General features: G+C 37.8%; 1 protein-coding gene across 10 annotated transcripts in view; it reads right to left on the reverse strand.

Moving 5' to 3' along the window:
• KIF21A (kinesin family member 21A) overlaps positions 1–27,375 on the reverse strand; it is a 93,297-nt gene that overhangs the window by 34,348 nt on the left and 31,574 nt on the right. For 5 of the 10 annotated variants that reach the window (XM_074827748.1, XM_074827756.1, XM_074827754.1 and 2 more), the window contains exons 3-15: positions 27,017–27,199; positions 23,338–23,487; positions 22,493–22,627; positions 19,270–19,437; positions 17,348–17,463; positions 13,271–13,466; positions 12,264–12,453; positions 9,305–9,368; positions 8,290–8,493; positions 4,897–4,935; positions 2,378–2,462; positions 2,086–2,203; positions 705–893 (exon numbers count right to left, since the gene is read on the reverse strand). In XM_074827748.1, the coding sequence (XP_074683849.1) occupies positions 705–893; positions 2,086–2,203; positions 2,378–2,462; positions 4,897–4,935; positions 8,290–8,493; positions 9,305–9,368; positions 12,264–12,453; positions 13,271–13,466; positions 17,348–17,463; positions 19,270–19,437; positions 22,493–22,627; positions 23,338–23,487; positions 27,017–27,199 (1,837 nt within the window). The remainder of the gene's footprint in view (positions 1–704; positions 894–2,085; positions 2,204–2,377; positions 2,463–4,896; positions 4,936–8,289; positions 8,494–9,304; positions 9,369–12,263; positions 12,454–13,270; positions 13,467–17,347; positions 17,464–19,269; positions 19,438–22,492; positions 22,628–23,337; positions 23,488–27,016; positions 27,200–27,375) is intronic. The other 5 variants (XM_074827753.1, XM_074827751.1, XM_074827757.1 and 2 more) reach the window with 2 other exon arrangements.

Raw genomic sequence — 27,375 nt, forward strand, 5'->3', positions numbered from 1 at the left:
CTTTCCTTCTGATTTCTTTGCACTAGATAACAGATATCTGAGCACCTGAAGACACATGCTTGTTCACACATATGTGCATAAGATCATAACAGTCTCAAGAGCCATCAAGCCTAGTATCCCTTTTCTGGAACTGATCAAAAGGGAAGGTCTAAGGAAGAATAAGGGAACACCAAAATCATATGAAGTATACAACTATAAAGCACATATATCACATTTTTTAAAAGAAACACACAAACAAAACGTTTCCCCCAGTACTCTCCCAAAGTTCAAATATTTGTGGCTTATGACTTCCTGAGTCAGAGCTATTTTTTCATCTCAATACTATTACATATTCAAAAAAGTTTGGTCAGTAAAACATCTCTGAAAGGCCACTGATCCTAGTTCTTATTTGTATGCAAATCAAAAGGAAGCGGGGGGAGGAGCAGGAAAGAACTTTTAATTCAGGAACTATCTCAAGGACTACGTTAAAATGAGTGCTCCTAGAAAACTGAAAATGCTTATTCAACCAAATCAAATACCTGTCAGTACCAGTATCTTTTTACAAAATTTCTCTCAATTCTGGTAGAAACTAGAATGAGTAAAGTATGATTCACTGGTACAAACCTGTTTCTGTTTTCTGAAATTTCTTATCACATTTGGAAAAGGAAGTGGGGGAAGTAGCAAACAACACAACATCTAGATTTAAATGATTTTGTACTTCTTACCCAAGTTTTGAAGAACTTGATCTCTTTCAAGCTGAGTGTCTCGAATTTTATGTTGTAGCATCATTAGTTTCTCTTCATATTGTTTTTTCAGTGTTTGCAACCTTCGTTGGCTGTTCTCTAGTTCATCTATGAGTTTCTGCTTAATGGCTATTTCACATGTGATATTTGCCAAGTCAGCCTGATAATTTTCTAAAATAAAAAGATTTGAGTAATTAAAAATTAAGTCGTCTGTTAAAGTAACAGCGAGGATCACAAATATAGATACCCCCTGCAATGTTAGGGCCATTTCCTGACATGTAAATTATGCACAGGAGAATTCTACACAAAGTTTCTCTTGCTGCATTGTGCTACTATCTGCAATAAAGCCTCCTCTTTAAACTCTCTCCATCCTAGAACTGGGAAAGAGGTAGGGAAACATATCTCTCTCATTGGAGCCCATGTTGTAATTACATTTAAATCTCAAAATCAGCAATCTGTCCTTCTCCGTACAAAAGGCTCTGAGACTTCAGTCACACCTCAAGGCTAGAGAATAACTGTCATTCATAAACCCAGCAGGTTATAAAAGGAAAATTTGACTGCTGGCAGACTCCAAGGGGAGATTTTCCCTTCTCTAGCTCTTAGAAAGATAAAGCCAAAATTCTGAGAAGAGAGGAGCCACCTCAATCATAGAAGTGGAATGGTGAAGGGAATGAGAAAAGTAGGAGGAAAAAGTAAGGAAAAAGGACTAATCCACAAGCTAAGTTTATAAAAGTTTAATTCATTTTTTTTGTCAAGTAGGTCTTTTTTTGGCTTAAGATTATGTGCTCCAGAATAAAAAAGTCAGTGAGGATTATTTTTTCAGGTTCTGCAACTCCTGGTATTGGTTTATGTGACTCTCAGACAAGAAGGAACCAACAGACTTGGTTTGCCCATTTGGCCCAGCTCACACGAGAGAACTGCTGGTGATGCTGTCTCTGACTCTAGCAGTCCTAACTTGCATGCCATAGGAAAATAAGGAAGGCTGATGGACTTTAAGTCTTTCAAAATTAAATTCTACCCATTTCCAAATTAGCTGAATAGGAGCTATCACCTTAGTGATTAGTCCTGAGACATAAAAATAACCCAGTACTTAAATCTTACACTTTTGGATATTCTAATCAAGGAAAAAATGCGTTATCAAATATCTAATGGCATTTAATTAATTTTAAAGTCAGTACGGGGACACTTGATCTGATATCTATTACATGTTTTAGTATCATAACCAAAAAAAGACAATTCACTGGACATAAAATCCATGGAGAATTATGGACAGTGGGCTGACAACATGCTATCTTGCCTACCAAAACCCAAGGAATGACAGACAGTATTTGTAAAATTCTACAGAATATTGCACTGACATCACCTTTTTCATCAGAGTCAGAATCTGATTCATCTGAGCTTTCAACAACTTCCATGTCATCTTCATCCTCATCATCTTCCTCTTCTTCATCCTCATGATCGCTTACTTCCTGAACTTCCTCCTACAAAATAGAAAGATATTGAAGGACACCCACAGTTTTCCATCCCCCAGTCACTTGTGACTATCACTGCAAAGCCACAGTATTCACCTGACCCATTCCTAATTTCCTTTCTATAACCTTGTAAATCTTTAAACAGACAATGAACAAGTAAACCAAACACTTCTAAATACTTACTACTTCCAATTCATTATTCTCTCTCTCCGAAGTGCCTTTTTCATCTCTCTTCTCCTGCTCGTTATCTGTGTTATCCTCTTTAACACTAGCAGAAGAGGCACAGACACAAAATATTCACAAACTGAAAGGGCATATGCTTCCCATCCCCCAAACCAGTAAGTTGTAATTCCAAATAAAGATGAAAACCAAAGGTCGTTAGACAAAGGCACATGTGTTGGGCATGGGTAAAACACAACTTCCAAACTCCCGCAGATAAAAAAGTAATGCTTATTTACCCTTAATCTTAACTTGCAAAATAATATTAATGATTAGCACATTGTTTTAGGGCATATTGCACAATTGGGACAACCAGAATACACATCTTCATATACTACAGCAGTATTCCTTTTGCATGGAAGTTGCAGTGTACCCAGAATAGCTTTTACAAAACAAAGAACATTATGTGCAGGTACAACATACATTACAGGTATTACTACACTCTCAAGCTATAACAGAGCTTACTATGCTTACAATCATCTGAAAATTTATGTATAAGCCTTAAACAATATCCTAATTTATCATACTATAACTACTCTTTTGATGGGTTATCTACTTTGACATCAAGGGAATCCTCAAAATAGGCATTGACACAACAGCAGAAAGAGTCAAGAAATACTGAATTTTTGCAATAGGACTGGCAATCTCAAAAAGAAACTTTTCCCAACTATTAAGATCACATTTTAGTATATTTCCATGCTTTTGTTTTTCAGACTATGATTCAAAACTTATTTAAATGTCAAGTATCTCTGTATTCTTTCCTCTCTTGGCAACCTGAACTGGAATGATAGCTTATGCAAATCACAGCAGAGTTTTTTTGGTTTTGTTTTAAAGGTTTCATGTATTAGCCATTAGGATGAGTTTTAATGTTTTTAAGTGCACATTTGGACATCACATGTAAATGTAAAATTCAGAAGTCAACGGCACTCTGCAAATTGTCACGAGCTAAATGTCAGTCCCTCTAGTGCTACATGTGCAAACCCAAACCATCCCTAATAGGTGAGAAATCATGATAGAACAGGACTAGACACCACAGGGGATAGTAACGAAAAAAACATGGTTAGGATTGCATAATGTGGAATCCACCTAACCTAACTTCAGCTGCATAAAAGTTTGTCAAGTTATGTGCTGCTGCTGATCAGGCACGGTAACTAGAAATGTATATCTTCCTCCACTGACACCAAAAGGAGCTCAGACTTGAGGACTAACTCTTAGTAAATCCAACACTCAGTGCAGCAACAAGAAAAGTTCAGTAGATTCGAGACACTAATTTGTCAAGTGACACCTAAAAGCCACCTTTAAAACAGAGCTCTACTCTGAAGAGTGACAATTAAGTAACACATTGCTTCTGTGAACACGTGATTTTTTGTTGCACTATTTTCTAAGCTGTTCAGTGCTAACTGGTTCCTTCTGCCCCACTCTCCACCAGTGAAACCAAATCCAGCTACAGCTGACCATGTGCAAGGCAGAAAGCTTTTACTTGAACTGTCTGAATCCACGCAGCACCCAGGGAGCTGGAAGTAAAAACCAGATTTGTACAGGCAAAAAAAATGCTAAACAGGGAACACCAAGCCACGCAATCTCATTTTCACAAATTCTCATCTCACTCAGCCCACAACATGTTCTGTTTTATGTTGGTCAATAAACCTAAATGATAAGAGATCTCAGCTTCAATCTTCATGCAAACTGAGGCAAAACCCCAGTTTCCCTTCTGCCTGCACACAGCACGGAGCTCACCGCTACAGAGAATTTGTGTTCTGCCTAATAAAGGGGAGAGATAGGAGGAAGGAAAGCCAGCAGCTCTCCCGGGCAGAACTGTACTGCTTAATTTGTGTGCTACTGATCTGAAGATTCACATCATCTGCATGAATTCAGTGGGGGGTTTTTGGATCAAATTAGACAGCTGAAATATAAAAGCTCCATTACTTGCAATTTTAATGACAGTATATTTCTCTTTTTAGAGCCCTCAACTGCTCTCTATGACTAACTACTTTATCTACTGCTTTGGCTGAAACTGAATGGAAGGAATGGTCAAGGCTTCAGTCACATGGTTTCAAAAATAAAAGAAGCAGACTTAACTGAGGTGTGAAGGTCCAAGACCTTGATCTCACATGCAAAAATGATTAGTGTCGTATACTGCCCGCTATACATTTTATACCATATGAACTACTGTGCCTCCCTCCTGCCTTTCATTATATACAGGCCATGCAAGAAAGAAATCTACTTAACTCTATAGCAATTCCCAAAGGCACCACCTCCCCACAAACACTTGCTCAACACTGTGCAATCCCAGAGTCAAACTCAATTCCACAACAGGTTTCTTCCAGTTAAAACACTTGTTGAAAGTCAAAACACAGGAAAGAATTTTGAAAAGCCAAATGAACTACTCTTGAAGTACCTATGAATCTGCCCAACTTCTTTTCATGTATGACAACCAGTTAATTGAAATGACAGTTAATTAAAAACCTGGGAAATATTCCAACCTTCTTTCTTCTTGACTGCTTTCCTCAAGTTTCTGTAGCCTTCAAAAGCACGAGGTACAGTATTGGAAGGCCAAGCCAATGAAGGACAAACCAGACAGTGAAAAGCAAAAGTGATAAGAAGGTAAAAAAATGATATATGAGCTTGTGGAGTTTAAAATGAAATTTTAAAAGATACCATCAAGAGACAACAAGTAGTAAAAAGGCAATACATTTTGCACAGTCGGAAAGTAAATAGAAAACAAAGAAGCAGCATTTGTAGGTTAACTAATCTGTCACTGTCAACAATTGTAAATTCAAGTTACACTAAGGAAGAAGTTTTAGATATAGACAATATATTTCACTTTGAGTACTATTTCTAATATGGATTTAAAAAATCTCTTAGCTCTAGAAAAAGCTTTCTCCTCTTTTGCCCCTTAAAATTGGCAGATAAAATACTGAAAATTGCAAGAAGTACTGCCATTGAACAAAGTTATATAGCTCAGGAATATATCAGGAAAAAACAAAGCACTAATTTTATATATGCTGATAATGTAGTATGAAATAGTGACGAGAAGATTTTAGTACTAATATTCTAAATCATATATTCTGAATATAATTCATATATAAATCTTCAAACTGCATTTATTTTTTGTTTTGGGGTCTTGTTTGTTTTTAAATAAAAAGCAGGAGATTGCAGTTTATTTTTCTGGGATTCAAAAAGTACATGCCAATGATTGCTTGTTATTTTTTAATAAATTAACAAAAAATACGCATCAGAAGCAATGAGATGGACAAAGTGTTAGTAGCTTTACTTGTATTTTTCCCTCTTGAACAAATGTGGATGTATCAGTAAAGAAATGTCTGCATGACTTCTTACATAAGCGTAGAGATGACTTAAATTTCAACAACTACTGAAATTCCTCATGTTGCCATTATTAGCAAGTTTGGAGCAAGAGCTTTTGCTACCTTTTCACCTTATACTGCCTGCCATCTTCCTTCAGTAGCGGTAGGAGCTAATCCCATGTAATTTTATTTAATTTAGTTTAATAAAAGGTTAGGGAAGTCAAAAGACAACAGTCAAAAAAGGTTACCAGGTACGTAAGGCTGACTAACAATTGAAAGGGACATGGGAGGTTTGCTCTGGTCACACCGTGAGAAACTCCAGTCAAGCATTTCAGTATTTCAGTAGCCACAGCATTACTGTCATGTAAACTGTTTTCGATAAACTTTCTGACAGATGGTTGTTAAAGGCTACAGATATATAGCAGTACGTACCTGCTGCTCATTCAGAAACTGGCTATTAGATCTTCAGGCTAGCTCACAACAATTTAGATAAATTGCATGTACTTAAAATTATGCACCTTTCATAATACTGACCCATAACCAGGAAAAAAACAGATCAAGAAGGTAGCAGATGGGGCAGAAATAGTAATTAGGCTAACCGATCCCATTGTAAAAGCGAAACACTAGTTAGACTATTTTAAAAGAACAGCAACCCCAAAAAGAAATAGTACAGTAAAAGCAGCTAAATGCCTGTAGAAGACATAAGTAGAGCTAAGAATCCCTACCAAACTGCAGGGTAAATTGTCCCTCTGCAATACATTAACATACCCATTTATAATTCCTGAAATTTCAATAGAATAAAAATTCACAGTGATATATCCTGTACACAGACTTTGCATTTCATTAATTAGATAGAAGCACTCTGCAGGAAACAAGTATGACAGGCTATATGCATAATCCCTAAATTCTAACATTTCTTAGCTTCTAAGGAATTTTTCTCCCAATATATGTACCTCAGAAATTTATAAATATTTATTACAAAGCAGTCTGCAGATGGCCCAGTAGATAGATTCAAACCTTACCAGCAATTTGAAGAGTATAATCCCATTCTATAGAACACAAGACCTGCTTTAAGATGGAGGCCGGACCATCAAGAGGTCTCTTCCAACTTAAATTTTTCTATGGTTCTCTAATTCTATAATGCTAGGATAGAAAATTGATTTCAAAAATAGTTTATAATAAGTAGTCCTTACTTCTGGATCAGACCACATGGCTATCCCATTCACAAGATTATTGTCCTGGTGTGAGCCAGAGTGATTGGACACAGAAGCTTCTTTCAGGGGAAAGAAAAAAAAAAAAAAAAAAAAGAAAAGAAAAGAACAAATAACCCTACTGTACATGGGGTAAAACTTCTAAATGTTTCTTTTAAGTGATCATCTCCTACAATAAGAGATATTATTCAATATATCTGGTAACATTCATCTGTTTTCTGGTCACAGTCCTGTCTGCTACCTAATACTCAGGCCTCAACCTAACAATTGGGGCTCTATCCAAGCATGTATTTAAATGCATGCTTGATTTTAAAATGTATTTAATTAAGGAACATATTGAAGTGTTTGTCTGAAGAGATGTCAGAAGATTCTGCTGATTTCATTTAATACTTCCATCCTTCCCTCAAGTTCTTACAAACATGAGACATAAAATCTATCAAAATCCCCGTAAAAGTATAGGAGTTTCCTGAACAATGATATGCAAAGAAAGAATCTAGTCCTCTATATGTATCAGACATTTGTGTGGTGAATGGATTTACAGATACAAGATGTCAAATTGCAGGTATCATTAACTCAAATCTACTTTATACTTCAACCATATTTCAGGCTTATACTGTTTTAGGTTTAACTTGTAGAAGTAGTTTGAAGGTCCATTAGTAAAAAGAGTAATAGATTAGTGTGTGGAAGTAATAGAAGTGTGGAAAATTTCAAGGAAAAGGGAAAGATCTCTAATGGAATCAAAGTCTCAGAGTAAACAAGCAGATCCTTCCTTTACTAACTGCTGTCTGAACAGGCATTTATATCAATGTCTATGAGCATTTTAGTAGATGAGAAGTTGAACAGCAAAAACCAGCAAAGCATGATGTTGCAGAGAATTAGGAAACCTCAAATTAAAAACATCCATAAAAGCAGAAGATAAAGCAAAAGAAGCCATTCCAAGAACTACCAAAGAATTCCCAGCTATTTCTTCAGAAAGCTGTTTCAGTTTTGACATACACTAGAAAAAAGTTTATAATTTTGGGTTTTGAAAACTTCTGTTTAATTTCAGATGCATTTTAAAAACATTTTTTTGAATATCAAAATTTATGGAGAGCACCTGTGCTTTTACCATTGTGCATAATGATGTAGAAAAAATCATTACAACAGAAACATTCATGCTACAAATACTGAATACTTCACTGGAAGAAAAGATGCAAAAGAAAAACACCTATAACTTCAATGTGTAAAAGGGTTTGAAAGAACAGCTGTTTAGGATCCAAACCCACACAGCAAAAACAAATGAATTTTAAAGTCTCAGTCGTTAAAAAGTACACCTCTACTAATAAAGAGAAAACAAATAGCATTATAATTCATACACCACCTCTTTTTCTTTTTCCTTTCTTTTTTTTTCAGCTTTTCTAGATCTTTCTTGGCTATATCTAGAATTTCCATTGTCTCTTTCTCTGAAGAAAGCATAGAAGCAGAAAATGCTGATGGTCCACCAAAATACGTGGCTCTTGTTGAAGCTCTTGACAAGTTGCGTCGAAGATTTTCATTCACTGCTTCACTTTCTAATAATTTTGCTCTTAAAAAAAGAAAGAATAATTGTAGATCATGTATCACAAGTATTGCTAATGCATGAGATGTATATTCTTTAGCATCTGCAACTGCAATGCCTTACCTTCAGTTTAAAAAGAAACTACAAACCAAGGTGAAGTCTCACAAAATACAAGTGTAGTAAATCCCTTGATAAGACCATTTGACACAACAGTTACATATACTGTGTATTTATCACATACCTTACACATAATACATACAAATATAAATGTCTGTATAAATATACACACAGATATATGTACAGATATATATCTGCATATGCTGTATGCATATACACATTACATGAAAGCTACACAAAAGCTCTTAACACTAACTAGGAATAGGCCAGATTTTTTTTTGCATGGTACACCTCCACAAAATAGAGAAATAAAAATATCTAAAATATTTAATACTTTTTTTTTAATTTAAAAAGAAAGCAGATGCTGGGTTTTTTTAAACTCTAAAGTTTAACAAGTAATTTCTCAGTAGTAACACTTATATGCAATGTTATAAAGTTATACAACAATCATTCCAAGTTTCGCTGTTCTTTGTGTAACAATATCAAGTCATCATCATTATTTAGGCAACATCTTACTTTTACTTCTATTGTCAGCTTCATCTTTAATATTTTAATTTTTGTGGCCAAGAGCAACACCAGATGGTCTTAGAAGCTGAAGGACCACTAGTCCTAAAGTAATCCCCACATAGGAAAACAGCTTAAGTATTTACTTGCTAACACTTCTAGTTTGTTGGGGGTTTTTTTTAAAAAAAAAAAGTTCAAATACATATTATGTAAATACCTGAGATCTTCAATTTCCTTGATATAATTATGAATCATGTTGCTAATTTCTTCATTTCCTTCTCCTTTGAAGAGAGAGAAAGGAGGGGTGGGGGAAGAGAAAGGTTGAGAAAGGGCGGCAACAGTATAAATATCTGAATACAGCTCTTAGGTAGAAGGTACCAGCAAAGAGAAACAGTCATATGGGCTACACGTTTAGATCTTATCTGATTTGTAAAATGTATTTCCTCTTTAATCTGCATTAAGTTTTTTGTTCCTCTGTATCATATGTTCAGGATTATTACAAGTAACTTTTTCTATTTAATTTGTTTTCCATATTAGCACCTTTAACAATGCATGTACCATAGCAAAGGTAACCTGACAAACAGCGCACAAAAAGAACAGTGCCGTCATGGTAAGTCAATTGGTTGATTATTCTACGAGATGAAAAGCAAGCGAACATTCACCCATCTGTGTCCAGGTCCTCATCCAAAGCAAAATATTTAAGTCCATTTATAGTTAAGCATACAAGTAATTCCTATCCAAAGGTATTATTTCATATTTCATGTTGCTCATAGTCCTAAATAAATGGTCAAATCAGTGTACCAAACTATTTCTATTAATAGAAGCATGTTGGGTTTGTGTGTGTGTGGCAGGGTTTTTGGCGGTGGGGGTGGGTGGGGGTGGCCTACAGTGATGGCCCCCTGTGACAAGCTTCTGGAAGCTCCCCTGGCTCCAAGTCAGACCCACCTCCGGCCAAGGCCGAGCCAATTAACAATGGTGGCCATGCCTCTGCAATAATGTATTTAACAAGGGGAACCTGGGAGGAGGAGTTGGAGTTGTGAGAAGTTGTGAGGGAGACACCTCTGCAAACACCGAGGTCAGTGGAAGAAAGGAGGGGGGGAGATGCACCAGAGCAGACACTCCCCTGCAGCCCATGGTGAGAGGGCAGGCTGTCCCCTGCCACCCATAGAGGTCCATGGTGGAGCAGATGCCCACACACAGCCCATGGAGGACACCAGGCTGGAGCAGGTGGCTATGCCCAAAGAAGGCCATGACACTGGGGGAAGCCCCCGCTGTTGTATTTCAGTGCTGAGAGGACTGCAACATATGAAAGGGGACCCACGCTGGAGCACCTCGGGAAGAGCTACAGCCCATGGGAAGAACTCATGTCAGAGAAATTTTGTGGAGGACTGTCTCCTGTGAGAGGGACCCCACACTGGAGCAGGGGAAGACTGCAAAGAGTCCTCCCCTTGAAGAGGAATGAGCAGCAGGACTGACCACAACCCCCATTCCCTGTCTCCCTGCACCACTGTGGGGGAAGCAGGTAGAGAAATCAGGAGCAAAGCTGAGCCCAGGAAGAAGAGAGGGGTGGGGGAAGGTGTTTTTACAATGTGGTTATACTTTTCACTGGCCTACTTTAAGCAGTGGTGGTTTTTGAAGTAAATTAATGTTCTTTTTCCTTCCCTTAAGGAGTCTGCCTTTTGCTCATGACCATAATGGGTGAGTCATCCCTCCCTGTCCTTAACTCAATCCTGAGACTTTTGTTGTATTTCCTCCTTCCCCTTCCTGAGGTGGAGTGAGCAAGGGGCTGTATGGTGCTCAGTTGCCCTCTGGGCTCAAACCAGGACAGTGCTTTGTGGCACCCAACATGGGAAAGAGGAATGTGAGATAAGGATAGTAATTGGGAGATGTAATGGGCAAAACACAGACTGAACCCTATTAGCAGAATAATCATGGGAGTTTGTTATAGCTGTGGTGAAGAGACAAGGGGTGAATTATGTAGATTGTGTTTCAGTATTGTGATGATGTTACTTACAGAGGCAAGAGGTGGAATATGTTGGGTTTGTGTGTGTGGCGGGGTTTTCAGTAGCAGGGAAGGGGACTAGAGCAATGGCCCCTGTGAGAAGCTTCCTGAAGCTCCCCTGGCTCCAAGCCAGACCCACCTCTGGCTAAGGCTGAGCCAATTGGCAGCAGTGGCTGCATCTCTGTGATAACATATTTGAGAAGGGGAACCTGGGAGGGGGAATTATGAGGGAGACACAGATGCAAACACCAAGATCTGGGGAAGAAAGAAGGAGGAGGAGGCAGCAGGGAAATGCACTGGAGCAGAGACTCCCCTGCAGCCCATGGTGAGAGGGCAGGCTGTGCCCCTGCAGCCTGTGGAGGTCCACAGTGGAGCAGATACCCACATGCAGCCCATGGGGGACACCAGGATAGAGCATGTTGCTGCACCCAAAGAAGGCCAAGACTGTTGTAGTTCAGCATTGGGAGGACTGCAACACACAGGAGGGACCCATGCTGGAGCAGCTCAAAAAAGCTGCAGCCCGTGGGAAGGACTAATGTCAGAAGACTGTGAAGGACTGTCTCCCCTGAGAGGGGCCCCATGCTGGAGCAGGGGTAGAATCCTCCCTCTGAGGATGAATGAGCAGTGGGACTAACCAGAACCCTGCTTCCCTGGCCCCTGCACTGCTGGCAGGGGAAGGAGGTAGAGAAAGCAGGAGCAAAGCTGAGCCCAGGAAGAAGGGAGAGGTGGGGGAAGGTGTTTTTAAGACATGGTTATATCTCTCACTGTCCTACACTGTTTGTTAAGTAGTGATGGTGTTTGAAGTAAATTGATGTTCTCTTCCTTCCCCTAACAAGTATGTGTTTTGCCTGTGACAATAATGGTCAAGTCATCCCTTCCTGTCCTTATCTTGATCTCTCAGCCTTCTGTTGTATTCTCCCCTTCTGATTGTTGAGAAGGAGTGAGTGAGCATCTGCATGGTGCTCAGTTGCCCTCTTAACTCAAACAAACCATGACAAGAAATCTCCAGAAACAGAGGAAAGAATCAGATGGGGGCCTATCCCTGCCAAAGCAGGTTCTATATTACTGTTACAAAGGCATCATTTCATTCCAAGGTACCCATGAAGCAAGAACATAACTGATTTAAGTTCATGAACTTTTGAAGCAGTTTACACACAATGCACCCACAGCATACCTGCTCTGGCTAGCACTTGGTTGGCCTGATCACTCATAAGTTGTGTTATTCTTGCTCTCAGTGCATCAATAGTCTCTTGCATTGCTTTAATTCTAACACGCAGGTTGTTGTTTTCTGTTTGCAGCATTGCATTTTCATGAAACATGTCATTGATGCTTTCAACACCTTCTTCATCTATAATCCTTTTACCCTTAAGAAAGTAAATATATTTTATTACTAGTAAAGGCTGACCTGCACATGAAAAATTAACTTAGCAAAGGCAATCCACAGATTACTTGAAATTCCAAACAGACACTCATAGCAAAAGAATCTTCTCTCAAGAAGTTTAAAACTATCCATTTATCCATTGTTTTCAAAACACTGATGTCTGGCCAACACCTTAGCATTTGGGTCCTGTGTAATTCCGTCTTAGTCTGAAATACAAGTTCTTGAAGAGGTTAAGAAATAAGAATACAATTCTTTATCAAATCAGGATACTATCTCAAGGATAACAAAGGAGAACACAGTTTGATAACCACATTTATTACTGAAGATATTTGTTTAAAATTTCAGGAAGAAATGGGCATTGTGTCATATGAGTATTTGCCTTATATAATTTAAAATGTAATTTTAAAACACTTTTTTTTTTTAGCTAAGTTTTTAAAAGCAATACACAGTAACTGTACACATTCATTTATGCATCATCCTAAATTGTGGTCATTTTTGCTTTGGAAGTGACTATTTCTCATTGTTGAGCATGACAAGGTCAAATTTTGCATTTCAAAAAACAAATAACATGCAGCATCTGTTGACATCATTAGCATTCATTGAGGTATCTTTTCTCTGGGGATGCAATCCAAGTTTTCTAAGAACATCTGGCAACCACTGGAATTAGAAGTGTTGCTTAAGTTAGGGTTGCTATTCAAATTTTTTTTGGTGTATGAAGTGGAAGTAGCCAACAGGAAAAAAAAAAGCTGTAAAACTGTAAGTGTTTTAAAGCAGAAGAAATCCTAAGAGGATAAACTTACTGTTTTGTATTCCATGAGTTCCATCTGTAGCCGTGCAATCTCACTGCGCAAAGCATTTATTTGTTGACTAGCCCTATCCTGATTAACCATCACCTTGTTCTTGATGTTCCGTGCCCGATTGGCATACTTTAGTGTGTTCAAAGTTTCCATGAAGTCTCGATCTGAAGGGCTCACACATGCTATCATGAGCGTTTGACTGGAAGTTAGAAACAGGTCAGCATTATACATCAAGAACAAAAAGAGTAGAGAGAAGCTAACAGGTCTTCAGGTAGAAGGTGAAACAAGAATAGTGACTTCACAACATTTGTGAAAATATTCTTCAATCTAACTCACAGTGGAAGACTGTCAATCACAAAGTTACGCACTGTTACATCTTGTATCACCCTAGCATAGCATAAGAGTTGCTAGTTCACTAGTTGTTCTACATGTAAAATTATAAAAGCAATTAATTGGTGTTCTTAGATATGTTTTTCAAGTTATATTCAGTTTGCCTAATCATACATAAACTGAGATTTAGGAACTTAAAATCAATCTGAAGTCCTAGACAGTGATTTGGATCACACAGCTGTCAAGGCTGCCTCTAATCCCTGCTTAATCTGAAAGTTGTCTGAATGTTCATTTTAGCTGTCCATGTATGTGCGTAACTGCCCAAGGTACCCTATCGTCTACCTCACATTTTATCGAAGTCCAAACTGTCCAAATTCTCTACTCCAAATTATCTCCTGTTTTCCAACAGAAGCCAAAAAGCTAGTACTTACCCTTAGTATATCTGGCTATAACTGTATTTATTCAATGTTTCTTAACACCACTGCTTAGAGAACTTCCATAAAAAGCAGCAGGACCTGAGCTCTAAGCCCAAGAGGGCTATGAACACCCACCTTCCTTTCGAGTTCCTATAACACCCTCTAGCCAGCCCATCATAGGATATGCCGGGTGAGAACATACTCCCTGCTCCAAATGAAAGAGTGAGCAGACAGACCAGCAAGAACCAGTGGGACAAAATGAGAAAAAGGAAAAGAAAAAAGTTTTCATTCCAACCAAGTGGTTTCATGTGGGAGACATCAGCATGTCAGCCCTGCACAGCCTCTGAGAAGCAGCTAGGTTTTGATGAGAAACAGGCCTTGAAAGAAAGATAAGAAACTGCTGAGTTGTGCCAAGGTGGCAGGGAAAAACAATGGACAGCTGCAACACTGAACTGTGGAAAAGTACTGAACTGTGAGAAGTTACCACTGTGTGAACAAGAAGTTGATTGGTCTGTACAGCGTGTGTTAGAGTGGTCTTATGCTGGTAAGAGAAAAGGTTGATAGTTGTCTAATTGCTGATTTGCTAATTATGAAGTAAGAGCTTTGGTGAGAGCATAAGTATGTACTATTGGAAAAATAAATGGCTTTGCTTGATATAACTCTCAGTTGTGCAAGTCCGATATTCTCCTGCAACAGTTTCATCCTTCAACAGGCAGATGGAGGAACAAGGGTCCCTTCCCTCACTCCCTGGAGCACACTCATTTCACATCAGATAAAAATGGCCTAGAGGGGTCAGAACCAGAGTTGAAGATGTAGATCATACTCTCAAGGTGCCTACATGGCCTAAATTCTCAACAGATAGGGGAAAACAGCTACATTTGATGGACTGAGTACTCCCCTCCAGGCCACAGAGGAATCTGCTTCTCTGTTGTATGTTAGAGCTTAGATGGTTGCGTTAAGAAGAGTGCACTGTCTCCAGGGCAATGAAGAAATATCTGAATTAGGCAGACTGGATTCTGATCTTCACTTTCTATAATTTCAGACTGAGACAAATTAATCCCTGCATCTCTTTGTGAGGCAAACAATTACCTCCACCACACACATTGGGAAACTAAACTGGAAAGAGTAACTAGCCTGAGGATACAAGGAAGATTTGATTTCAGCAATTCTTTCTCAGATCTCCTGCGTACTTTTGTGTCAGTTCTCCAAACTGTTTGAGTTTAGTCCTCAAGATAAGAATATGTGAGATTAACAACAAATATTTAATTGACATCAGGACTACTTGTGCTTTCAGTTGAGAATGTGATTACTTTTCTAAACCTCAGAAGACTAGTTACTAGGTGTCTGTCTCGAAAACTGAACAACTTGAACTCCACTTTCCTATCTGAATTGTATAATGGACTAGGGGTCTTTTTTAAAAACTGTTCTACACCCTTTATTTTACCACTTCTTTAAACTGCTCCCTCCACCCCTGAAATTATGAAAGTTTTCATTTTTCATACTATACATTATAAAAATCCTTTCAAAACCCACTAATATTCCATATTCTTACCTGAATAATTCAACAAACATTAATATTTAAATGCTGCTTCAGAACTGTTACGACATTATATTTAAAATCAGGATTATGGTGAGAATAGTAGTGATACACTGCTTTCATCATCATTAACCCAGGACTCACTGCAATCTAACCTGAATCACTACTAGTAAGTCTTTAAGTATTTGCAAAAGAGAAACTATGTGGACTGTAATAACTGCAGTGGAATTTGGAAGGCTACAGAACAGGCTAACAGAAATCTAATAATCTGATTTCCCAGAAGAAAAACTATTTATTAAAATTTAGCTTTCCCACACTTTATGGTTGCCAAAGCATGGACAAGAAATTATTCAAACTGTGTTAATATGTATAATGCTTCCTTAACAGCAAACTGCTGATTTGACATGTTTCAGCATGTATATCACATAAATAAAAATAGGTGGGTGGGGGTGTCCACAAATTTAACATCTATCAGAGCAGACACAGAATATATCTGAATATCCTTGAAAATGCTCTGGGACAGCATTTGCTAGCTGTACATTGTACACTAAACTATGCAATTTCTCCTGAAGAACAGGAGGGGGAGAAGTGGAGCTGTAAGATGAGAAAATATTTTAGATTCAAAAATAGTATTTCAACAAAAGCGCAATTCTAGGAGTAGTTTGAAAAAAATTCTCATTAGCTAGTGTATTTAATATAAAATTTAGTCAAGAAATGCTATTTGCAGTTACTTCCAGAAAGAGTTTAGAAGACCTACGCTCTTGGTTTTTTCATAATTCTTGAGTTCTTCCTCCTTCAACCACTTCTGAAAATTCCGGCCTTTATTCTGTTTGTTTTGTCTGGCTCTGCTTTTGCTTACACCACAGTGCTGCAAGGTGTCACTAAAGTTCTCTCTCTGAAGAGCAGAACAACAATTTAAGAATTTTCTTCCACTTCCCCAATTTCTTTGTGACATGCCCAGAAAACTTCCTGCCCTCCTAAAAATAGTCTTCAGCCGTATTAAAAATAGAGGAGTAAGAGGTGATACCTTGCTAAAACACACTCAGCTATCCTCCCTTTTGTATTTGAACACATTAATGTTACTAATACAAAATTTGTATTATTTTAATAAATTTGTTAATGTTTGCTTAGACAAAGCTTCCAGAAGCCAAAGCCTCTCTTCCCTGTATGTGCAGTAGATATACAGAACAGGATCATACAAACAATTCTGGTGATACAATTTTTAGTTTTTATTAAGCTCTAATCCAACATCAGACAACAGGATAGATGCACCAGACCCCAAGATATACAACCTTTACAAAAAGGTAAAGTCTGTGGTAAGCTGACTCCAAGCTCCTATGCATGGCAATCAGAGCAAATAATTAAGTGCCATTAAAAAAAAAACTAACCAAAAAAAAAACTCTGAAGGAGAAATTCATCAACTCATCACAGTTTTAAACTAGGCTGTAATTAATAAAGCTATTACACAGTAGCAAAGTTTACCATTTATGCTACCTACAATCTAAAGATGTTTTCATGGAAAGGACTTCTGCAAATGGTACCCCAAGTAACTCCAAGCCTCATGTCTAGAAAGGCTACAATAGCAGTAAAAAGAACAATGCAGAAATCCTCTTTAAAATCTTTTCCCTGCATTGCCAGCATTTTCTATCATGATAGTAATTTATCTTTGGAACCTCCCTCCAACAAAAAAGAGTGGTTATTTTTATCACTGTTTAATGTTTATTCTACTTTCTGAAGGTTATGTACTCATTCATGCTTGTTCACAATGAAATATATAAACTGTTCTAGTTTTCATACCTGTTTCCCCCAAGAGAGTCTTGAAGTAGCCTTGTAAGCTTTGAATCTCTGTATGGTACATGAGTTGCCTTCTTACTTTTATCTCCCAGTGCACTTATTACATTGCCAAGTGCCAGCTATAAAACACCAAATCATGTAACACACAAGTTAGAATCAATTCCTGAGTAGTTTTATTTTAAAAACAGCTATAAACTGGAGTCTGCATATTGCAAAAAAGTGAATATACTCAAGAAAGTTAAAAAATATTTCTGAAGATTTTTACATTTTGCAGTAGTCATCTATAAACTTTTGTGCTATCAACAGTTAATCAGATGACTTGCAGTCTGGTATCTGCAAGTGCCAAGTGCTTAGCACAATTTGTGTGCAGTGTCTATTGATACCTCATGTCAGTCACAAACTAAAGTTAGAACTACTTCATGTAACAGACATTAACTTTCAATGATTAATAAAGCTGATCTCTACTTCTAGCAGTAGCTATATTCTTTTCAAAATTAATTTCATCAATCTGCTTTATGCTAGATTTAGAATAAAATATGGGGCATTAATATGAAAAATACAGAATTTACTATGTCTACAGATATGAAATAAGGAATGTCTAATGAAGATTTAAGCACTTAAGGCTTGAAATTATGTAGTCCATGGCTATCCTATTTCATTGCTAAAAGGCTCTAATTTATGTTTATAAACAACCTAACATTTGGCTGTAAAATTATTTTTAATGTGCAACTGCACATACTTCAATCATATGACAAATTAAAGAACATTCCTCTAGATGGCACCCTGTACAGCCAGTTCTTAGTCTTGAAGAGGGTCTTACTGCATCCCGCAGTTGAAGAACTGCCTATACACCACATTCTGTGACTGCTTTGAAGGTTTAAATCACTCTCAATCTGTTTCCCAAAGCTGAGGGCTGGAATTCACTGTAAATGAAAGTTTTGTGATCATACAAAATATTACTTTTATCACACTGATTTTCAACTTCATGCATTCTGCATCCTATTTGTTAAGGATACATGTCATTTAAACCCCTAAATTTCTGTTGACTTTGTGCTTATAACAATGATGAAATTGAACTGGATTCTCTTTCTCTTCCATATCATATAACCAGAATAACTACAAAATATAACCACCGTCATGATGGCAAGAGAATCACTAAGAAAGTTCTAGTTGCAGAGTATCTCTCTGGTACTACATATTAGACCAGGGAAAGACATATTTTCACATATAAACATGTATTTTTACATCTTTAAAAAAGAACTGCACAGAGCCTCCACACAGCCATGTATCTCAAAACAAAGGCATGAAACTACAATCTCCATAGATAATCACCAGCTCTACTTTTCAGTGTAGTTAAGTAAATGTTAAGTAAAACATTTAATACAGTTAATTAGAAAAACTATAGAGAGCCAGTACACAGACAAAAAAGTGAAATGATTCTATAAATTTAAAATTTTATTTCTACTTAGAAGTGTTTTTTCTAGGCTTGTTTTACATTATGTTTCATAATTATAACAAAGAACCAACATTTACTGATCAATTAAGCTTATTCATTGTCCATGTTTTACATGCCTGTACTCCTTGCTAACCACTTGTAATGTTCTCCAACTGTTTGGGTCTTGACAGAATAAAAACTAAAAATAAAGAAAGTGAAAGGAGCTACAATATCTTTTAAAAGTTAGAGTAACTATATTTCACAACAGTTATAAGAACTATAATTTGCTAGTTGGGGTCTAGTACAACCAAGAAAACGTTAGCAAGCCAAGAACCCTGTAAGAATCAATATCTACTGTTATATCTCATGCTACAGAGTCCTTGTTCTGCACACAATGCATTTCTACTTTAAGGATTACTAAAAACAAGTGATCCGTAAAACAAGAGAAGATGGTACCAACAGTCTAGGGAAACAAGTTGTATAGTCTTACTAGTCCACAGTTGATGGAAATGCCTTCTTTTGCCCTTTCTCCTGTAGCTCCTGTTCTCTTTAACCGTTCAGATCCTGCTAGATCAACAAAATGGAACTTGGCAGTAAGAGTTTCAAATTCATTCATCTCAGAAGATTCAGATATTATCCTGTTATCGGTGGCATTATCCTGCAATAAAGAACCGCCCATAAAGCTTGGTAAGATCTTTCACATTAACATTTGTCTACTGCAATGTTCAATCAACAATTATTTACAAGACTACCTATTTGTCATGTCCAAGTCCTTATTTATTCATTCTCTTATAACAAGAACGGTATCTCTCAAAAAACTATCTCCATTTTAATCATGTGTACTAACATATGATTCTTGAAGACCCAGCTCTAGATGCATGTGAATACCAATTACTTTAAGTATGAGCTACAGTTATTTCTTGACAGAGGAACAGGGGGATACATATTAAAATATGCAAGTCTTCAGCAAGGTGGGCAACAAAATTTGTACCTCTCCTAGAATGTAAGTCTTAAATCCATTGTCGAAGGAAATTTATTTTAAAAAGCCACCCTGATTATATTATTACCTTCCCCAAAAACAATTACCAGACCCACTTTGTTCATAAACCTGGCAAATAACTGAAAGATATTTTTGTTTTATAACACTCTCATCCCTGTCACCAGCTTCCCTGTGGCATGATTCTTCAACTTTATTTTAGAAATGTTTTTAAGCCAGTTTTCCTAGCAGCCAGTATTCCACCAGCACTTCTGACTTGACCAGAAAATAAGGACAGCAGACAGAACAAGGAAGAAAGAAGAGGTTCCTTTCTCCCCTCTCTCAAATACACTGTAATGACTGGCACCAGACACACGCCTCTGTCAGCACAGGAAGTCTGCCCAGGAACGCACGGCACTATGGGCAGGTACCCCAGCCTCAGTTTTGTTTTATTCTAAGTAACTTAGTAAAAGTTTAAGTAGTTAGACTTGTCAGGAAAGCAACACTGGATGAGAAAAAAAAAAAAAAAAAAAATCTTTAAATCACTCACTTCTTGACCTCCCTGGTAAGATACCAATCATAGGGCAGTTTCTACAAACTTGTCATGGCGGCACATAACAGGCATATATTGAGTGTATACTGAATTTATAACATTCACACAGCCCAATCTACAGGCTTTACTAGGAATTTCTATCGCAGTAAGCATAGATTGTTCTGGTTTTTCTTTAAAACAAATCTCATTCTGTGGCAATGATCTTTATGACCTTGGTCAGCTAGCCCACAGCTCCCTTCACTACTGCAAAGGATAATGCATGTCTCTGCAGACCAAACTGTTCTCATAGTAGTTAAACATCTCACACTTATGTGATCTCCTTTTGTAGCAGTTTCAGAAGAGAAAAGTAATTGTGCCACTTCTACAGGACAGAAATCATTATTTATTGATCAATTAAGCTCATTCATTTTGACATTTACACTGCTGTGGCCCACACTCTTTCCCAGCCCTCGAAGTAACGATTAATGTATCCTTTCACTCTCGCTTATTTAGTAATTCAAACGTACATGCAGAAACTTCCAAGCAGCATGGATGGTGTGAACACAGTGTGAGGAGCAGCATGTCTGTGCACTTCAGCCCTGGCTGCCTGCCCACACTGGGCACCAGCAACCGCTTGCAGAAGGGACACGGACAATGCTGTCATCTGAGGAGGAGAAACTGCGTTGCCCTAGTAACAAAGGTCTCCCAAAACTGTTGTCTACAGAAACTCGAGCTGCATCTCTCCTGGCCATCCAATAATAGCTTGTATTAATTTATATTCCAGGAGCGTTCAGAGGTCAACGTCAGGTCTAACCTCTACTCTCCTAAACACCATAGGGAAAGAAGAAGGTGCCGTCTTCACAGATTAAGGATCTGGCAATGCCCAGCTCCAGACAGTCAAATTATCTTGCTCATATCTCCCAAAAAAAAGAGAAACAAAACACAGATTGACATAAGGCAGAAGGCAGCCACCTATTCCTCTAGCACAGGTCTGTGTTAAAAAACAGGCAGAACCAGGCAAGACTCTTGTGGGTGGCTCAGCTAGTGAGGAAGGCTGCAAGTGCACCAGTGCAGGTGTATTGCTGTGCTGACAGCCTGCAGGAAAGGAGACTCCTAGATGAGTTCTCACTCCCCAGCTACATGGGCAGTTTTCAACAAAACCTCCAAGCAGACAGTGTCACCACGCAGTGACCAAGGTGCCCTGTCTGGGCTTCAAGTGTGATCCCAGTCCCTCCTGAGTGAGAAGACAGACAGCTGCCTGCACCACCAGATCCACAGTTTCAGCATGGAAAGCAGGAAGAAGTGTTTTTAACAGGCATATAAAGCAGGTCTACATAGCACAAAGGACCAGGGAGCAACCTTCATTTTACCTGCAAATGATTATTTGTAATGTTAACAAAAAAAGGGCAAAGAGCACCCCCCTCCCCCAAAAAGCACTACAAATCCAATTCACAAATCACATACTTAAAAATGTGATATCTATGTGTAAAATGCTAGCCAGATACTTAGGAGTTCACCAAACTATTTTAAAATATTGATAGCTTTAGAATAATCCCCCTGAAGCTACTATAGTTTTCAGTAATATGTATTTATTCTGAACTCTCCCCTTTACAAGATATACCAACAGCAACTAACAACTGAACAGTCACATGAAAAAATCTTCTACAGAAAAGCTCCAAGCACATTTATAGTTTAAATTTCAGGTTAAGTGCATGGACTTAACACATCTGAACCCCAAATATATATCTATTTAAAAGACATACACTAAGCCTCGGAATCAAATGCTTTTCTACTTGCTCCTTGTTGGATATTAACACTGAATCTGGTATATCCAAGCATTTTCAGTTAGCTGACTGCAAGCTTAAACCCAGTACCTACAAAGACACTTAAAAACACTTTTCCAATTAAAGACAAATTACATTTTAACTATCTTTTGTATGTTGCAACAAAATACTGAAGAAAACGCTAGAAAAGAATGGGCAAGTTCGTGTAAGAGGCTGCAGTTTATGGTTGCCTCTGGCTAGAGGATGGTTACACATGCACAAATTAAATCAAATTATTATAATGCTTAGCAAATTCATCGAGCGTGATGATGACTAGCATCTTTACTATAGTGCAATTCAAATAGCAGTGGCTGCCAAAACAATATTCACATTTTGAAAAATGGTTACTAAAGTGAAGTTTAATAACAGCAGAGATACGTACAGTGTTAAATGCAGGACAGACTCTGGTTTGACATAAGTGTATAGTAAAGATAGCATGTGACCGTGAGCTCTGAACATTCATCTGAGTGCTGGCAGTGGTTCGAGACAAAGCCCCCAGCTTCAAGCACTGCATCATCTAGAAAACAGACAAGTAATACATTGCATTGCTTGCAGTTTAAATAAAAAGTGTTCCTATAATGCTTATCGGTTTAATCATACATAAGCTTTTTCACTTTGCTATTATTTCAGTTCCTATATGCCAAAAAGCACAAAGATTCTTAAATAAGCAAACTAAAAGGTTTTTTTGTGGTTTCTGAAAGAAAACACTTAAATCTTTGTTCTCCTCTTTTTACCATCCCCTGGTAGTAACATAGCAATCTTCTATTCACCTGTGGCAAAAATGTACAATTTTTGTACTTTTTGTACAAAAAACCCCTACAATATAACATTTACATTCAGATTTGCAATGCACATGAACAACAGTTTACCTCACGACAGTCATCATGCAAAGCTTTCCTGTCACAGGAAAAGTAATATATATAAGATGTGGGAGATCAGATTTACACACATGCAAAAATTGCTAATAATATTTCTGTTGGTAGAGAAAAAAAGTCTGTTACTAGCATTAATTGAAAGTGGTATGCACCTAAAAATCAAACACTCATCAGATTTAAGGGTAGAGAAACTAAAGGAAATTAAAATTTCAGCTAAATTTTACACCTAAGTTGTCCAAGATGCAGATGTTAGCAAGCATAACCTCTATTTTTAACTGCTTATCAAAACATACAGACAACATTTTTAGAATATACTTTGTATGCTACAGAGTAATTTATTTTCAGTTATCACCTCCGATTCTCCATTCACAGTTCGGGTTGTAACACCCACTGTATAAATTCCTCCTGCTGAATCTTCATGTATTTTAATATTTGATTTTTTATTTTTTGCATCAATGTCACGTGTGGTATCAAAGAGATCAAGAATTTCTTCATTGTAAAGCTGAGGAGAAAAAAAAAAACATATTACTTTAGGAAGGAATTCCTCCAAAGACTAACAAATCTGTTGTGGCACAGAGAAAGTTCTAAAAATCCAAATGCCAAGGCTTTCAGAAAAGGATGCTGTGAAACATCCCAACTTAAAAGGACAGTAGGATCACAGACAGAGCAGCTGCAAATTAAGTCACCTGCCCATCTTACAATTATGCCACCAAAAGCAGCAGAAACTTCTTCTACGTTGTCACATCTGGGAGAAAATTGTTGGGTGGGACCAGGGAAGGGGAGGCACTCGATGCAGCAGAAGAGCAGCAGCAGTGGTTTCTGTGGCAGGCACCTGCTGTCTTCAGGTTTGACCTTGGGCTTTTCTTTTGTTTTGTTGATTCAGTTGGCTTCACCCTCCTCCAAACACTTCAAACTCACTCCACTTACTCTTCTCATCTCCTCTCTCACACTTTAATAATTCTATGTCTCTCTTTCATTTAGACAAGCTGTTCCTGCCCTGGAAGGAATTTAACATAGAATTGTGCAAGCTGCTTGTTGAAGACACCACACAGCAGGCCAAAAATACTATGGCATGGTCTCTTGAGCAGGGTTTTTGTGCTTTCCTCCATACCGTACCTACACTTTGGTGTCCCAGATTTAGTCACAACTTTCAGGCACCATCATATGAGCAACAGAAACTATTTATTACATGTTTCAGGCTGCTTAGTATCTACTGCCTGTTTCACTGGGTCTCCTGAAGGTAAGTACATGTACATTTAGTGGTCTTTCAGTACCATTAAGCACATCAGACTTTTAGGTCAGTAAATGATATCAGAACCAGTAAAGACATCTGAAATTACTATGCAGTTATGTTAGAGGAGATGGATTATAACTTCATAAGAATGTGCTGAGTCTTAGGAAAGGTGTTCAGATCCAACTGAAAACATCAGGGCAAGCATCAAAAAAACCCACCAGAAAAAGCAGAGTCCCATTGGGAATCTCATGGTTCAGGTGTCTGGTGATGTACACTGGAACAGTTCCAGTGTCTTTAATTTGGTTATACCAGTGGTTCTCAACCTGTGGTCCACAGACCCCTGGGGGGGCCACGATGTTGTCACAGGGGGTCCACAAAGGCTTAAAGCAGGGATGGGAAACGTCCAGCGCAGAAACATTTGGTCTGGCCCACGGTAAGCAGGAATCATTGCAATAAAGATATTATAATAAAAGTATGTGCATTAACAGATTAATTTATTTCCCCTTCTCTCCAAATTTGAAGACCCTTCATGAGAAAATGGAAATTAATATTTGATACAGTCTAGTGCTTTAAATCTTGAATTAAGTCTTGGTGGTCCGTGGCCACGAAAGGTATTTAAAGGGGGGTCTGTGGTGAAGGAAAGGCTGAGAACCCCTGGGCTATACCAATTCACTTCCACAGAGTTTAGGCCATACTGATTAAATCCCTGGTAAAAGTCCCTAGGTAAAAGCCAACAAACCACTGCAACAGATCTGTATTCACCCAATGTACTTTTTCATATGTTGAAAGCTAGAAACTTTCTCCTCTCACAAGTGAAAAAAGTCTATCCCCGAGACGAGGCTCAGCATTTGCTAAGATGATGCTTTTAATTCTTTACATATTAAAAAGTAATTATATGTAATTATTAGGCATAAATATTCTAAGTAGGAGCCTTCTCACTAATGTTTTACCTTTTTAAGTGCACACAAACTGGTGCCACAATTTAGATAGGATCCTGATAATACACCTACAACTGCAGTGGACTGCATATGCCTATCTTTTGGAAAAGTTAACAGGAAAGCAAGAAGTTGAGAGGCAGACTGCAGCAACCTGAAGAAAAGCAAGAAAGTAGCAAACAGAAGTCACTATTCCCAATAGTTATCCAGCTGTCAAACTTCAAAGTTATTCCAAAATAAAACCTTGCTTCAACTTGTTCAATGACTCAATTACTGTTTACGTAATCCAGCTCTAATGGTAGATAAGATGGGAGGAAGAGGATACTTTGATACAAAAGTAGTGTAAAATACATAGCTAATCAGAAAAAGCTCTTTCTGGGAAAGCTCCAATTTGGCCTCAGTACAATAAAAAAAACTTACTAAAAAGTGATATTTTGTTAAGGGAGAATCTATTATATACATCATTTAACTGTTCTCTGAATTAGATAAACAAGATGTGTTTTAGTATGTACATTTCATCTGAAATATGCTGTAATGGCTGCAATTCTGCATATCATTATCACTGTAACATTCAATTACTGCTCTGTATTTTGTGACTTTCACAGTCACATTTGTTATGTTGTGTCAAAAGACACAAGGAATTCAGAAACTACACTGCTTACTACTCCTTACACTACTACTGTTGCAGCTGGCTAAGCAGAACTGAAGCTGCACTTCCCCAATGTTCAAACAGGGAGAACAGAAGAGTACAGCATTCCCACGGCCCACGCTCATACCTAGACTCTCTCTCGGCAGGCATTAACCAGAGCAACAAAAAAGTTCTGCTTAAGGTTAGCAGCGACAAACCTATACTAGTGCAAAACTAACACCAGCTTGTTAATCTTTAAAACAATTATAGGAACATATGACTAAAACCTAGCTTACTTCAGCAGTGATAAAACCAACAGCTTTTCTCTTGGATACTATAAAAGTGGGGGGTTTCCCCCAAAAGTAAAGTTGCAAGTACTGAACTAAAGTAATACACATTTACATCTGTTCTTCCTTAAACTGAGTCATCCTCTCTGTATGCTTAAAGTATCATATTTTGCAGCTTGGTAGTGAATGTAAATATGTTACACCCAAATCAATCAATTTGAAAAATAGTTCCATGGGCAGGAGACACAGCATAAAAAACTGCAAGGCTTAAACCAACAGCAGCTGCAGGTCGGAAAGATCACAGATGTTATGGCCTCTCTTACCAGTAGCTGTGTCTACCAGAAAACACAAAGGGAACAGTTTTTCCACAGCACAGGTTTTCTCTGGGTCTAATGAAAGAGGGAACAGTGACACAGGAACTCAATTGTAAACCTTTGGGGATCACAGAAATAAGTATTTTTATGCTCGGTTTCTTCTTTGGTGAAAGGAATCAAAATCTGTTCAGGAGACTTGTTAGAAAGCTAAAGAAATCTATGGCAAAGTGACAAAAGCAGGCAAAGCATAGTCACTATTCAAAGGCACAAAGTACAACTGATTTTTTTCCATCGTTTCTTGCTTTAAGGTTTTGTAAAGAACTACAGACAGGCAAGAGCAACAGGCCCCACAAAATGTGTGCTGCAGAAAGGGATAAACAATGACTAATATAACTATTTCTACACTTCAAAATAGACATGTAAACTACTAAAATAATTGGAATCAGATAAAAAGGCTCTTTTTCATAAATTGAGGAGCTGAAGCAAACTCCATAAAATTTCCTTTTGAAATCTCAAAGGGTAATTCAAAACATCTTGCAGGAAAAGAATGTAAAAGTAGCAACTAGACAAAGTGTTTAATTGGCTTTCCAAAAAATACATGAAGTTACACACACAGACACAGATCATATTTACCTCTAAGAACTGTGCATTCACTTTAAAATCTGGAGGTGGAACTCCTTGTTTAATAGCAGCTTGTTTTTTTTCTTCAATACATCTGAAAAGATGCTTAACAGCACGTGATATAATGCCTTGTTCCTCTTCTGTTATGTTGACATCAAATCCAGTGCCCATGGTGTATGTTTTGCCAGCACCTGTCTAAATTGAAAAAGGAATCATCACTAGAACACATTAATAGTATCGACTCAGAGAAATGCAGCTGGTGAACACTAGTGCTAGATAGTGACTACCAAGTCAGACTCATCTTTACAGCATTAACATGCACAACAACAGGTCATTTTGAAAAGTAGATAAATAGCAGAAGTTGGACAAAC

Source organism: Strix aluco, chromosome 5, assembly GCF_031877795.1.
Source record: "Strix aluco isolate bStrAlu1 chromosome 5, bStrAlu1.hap1, whole genome shotgun sequence".
Classification (NCBI taxonomy): Eukaryota; Metazoa; Chordata; class Aves; order Strigiformes; family Strigidae; genus Strix; species Strix aluco.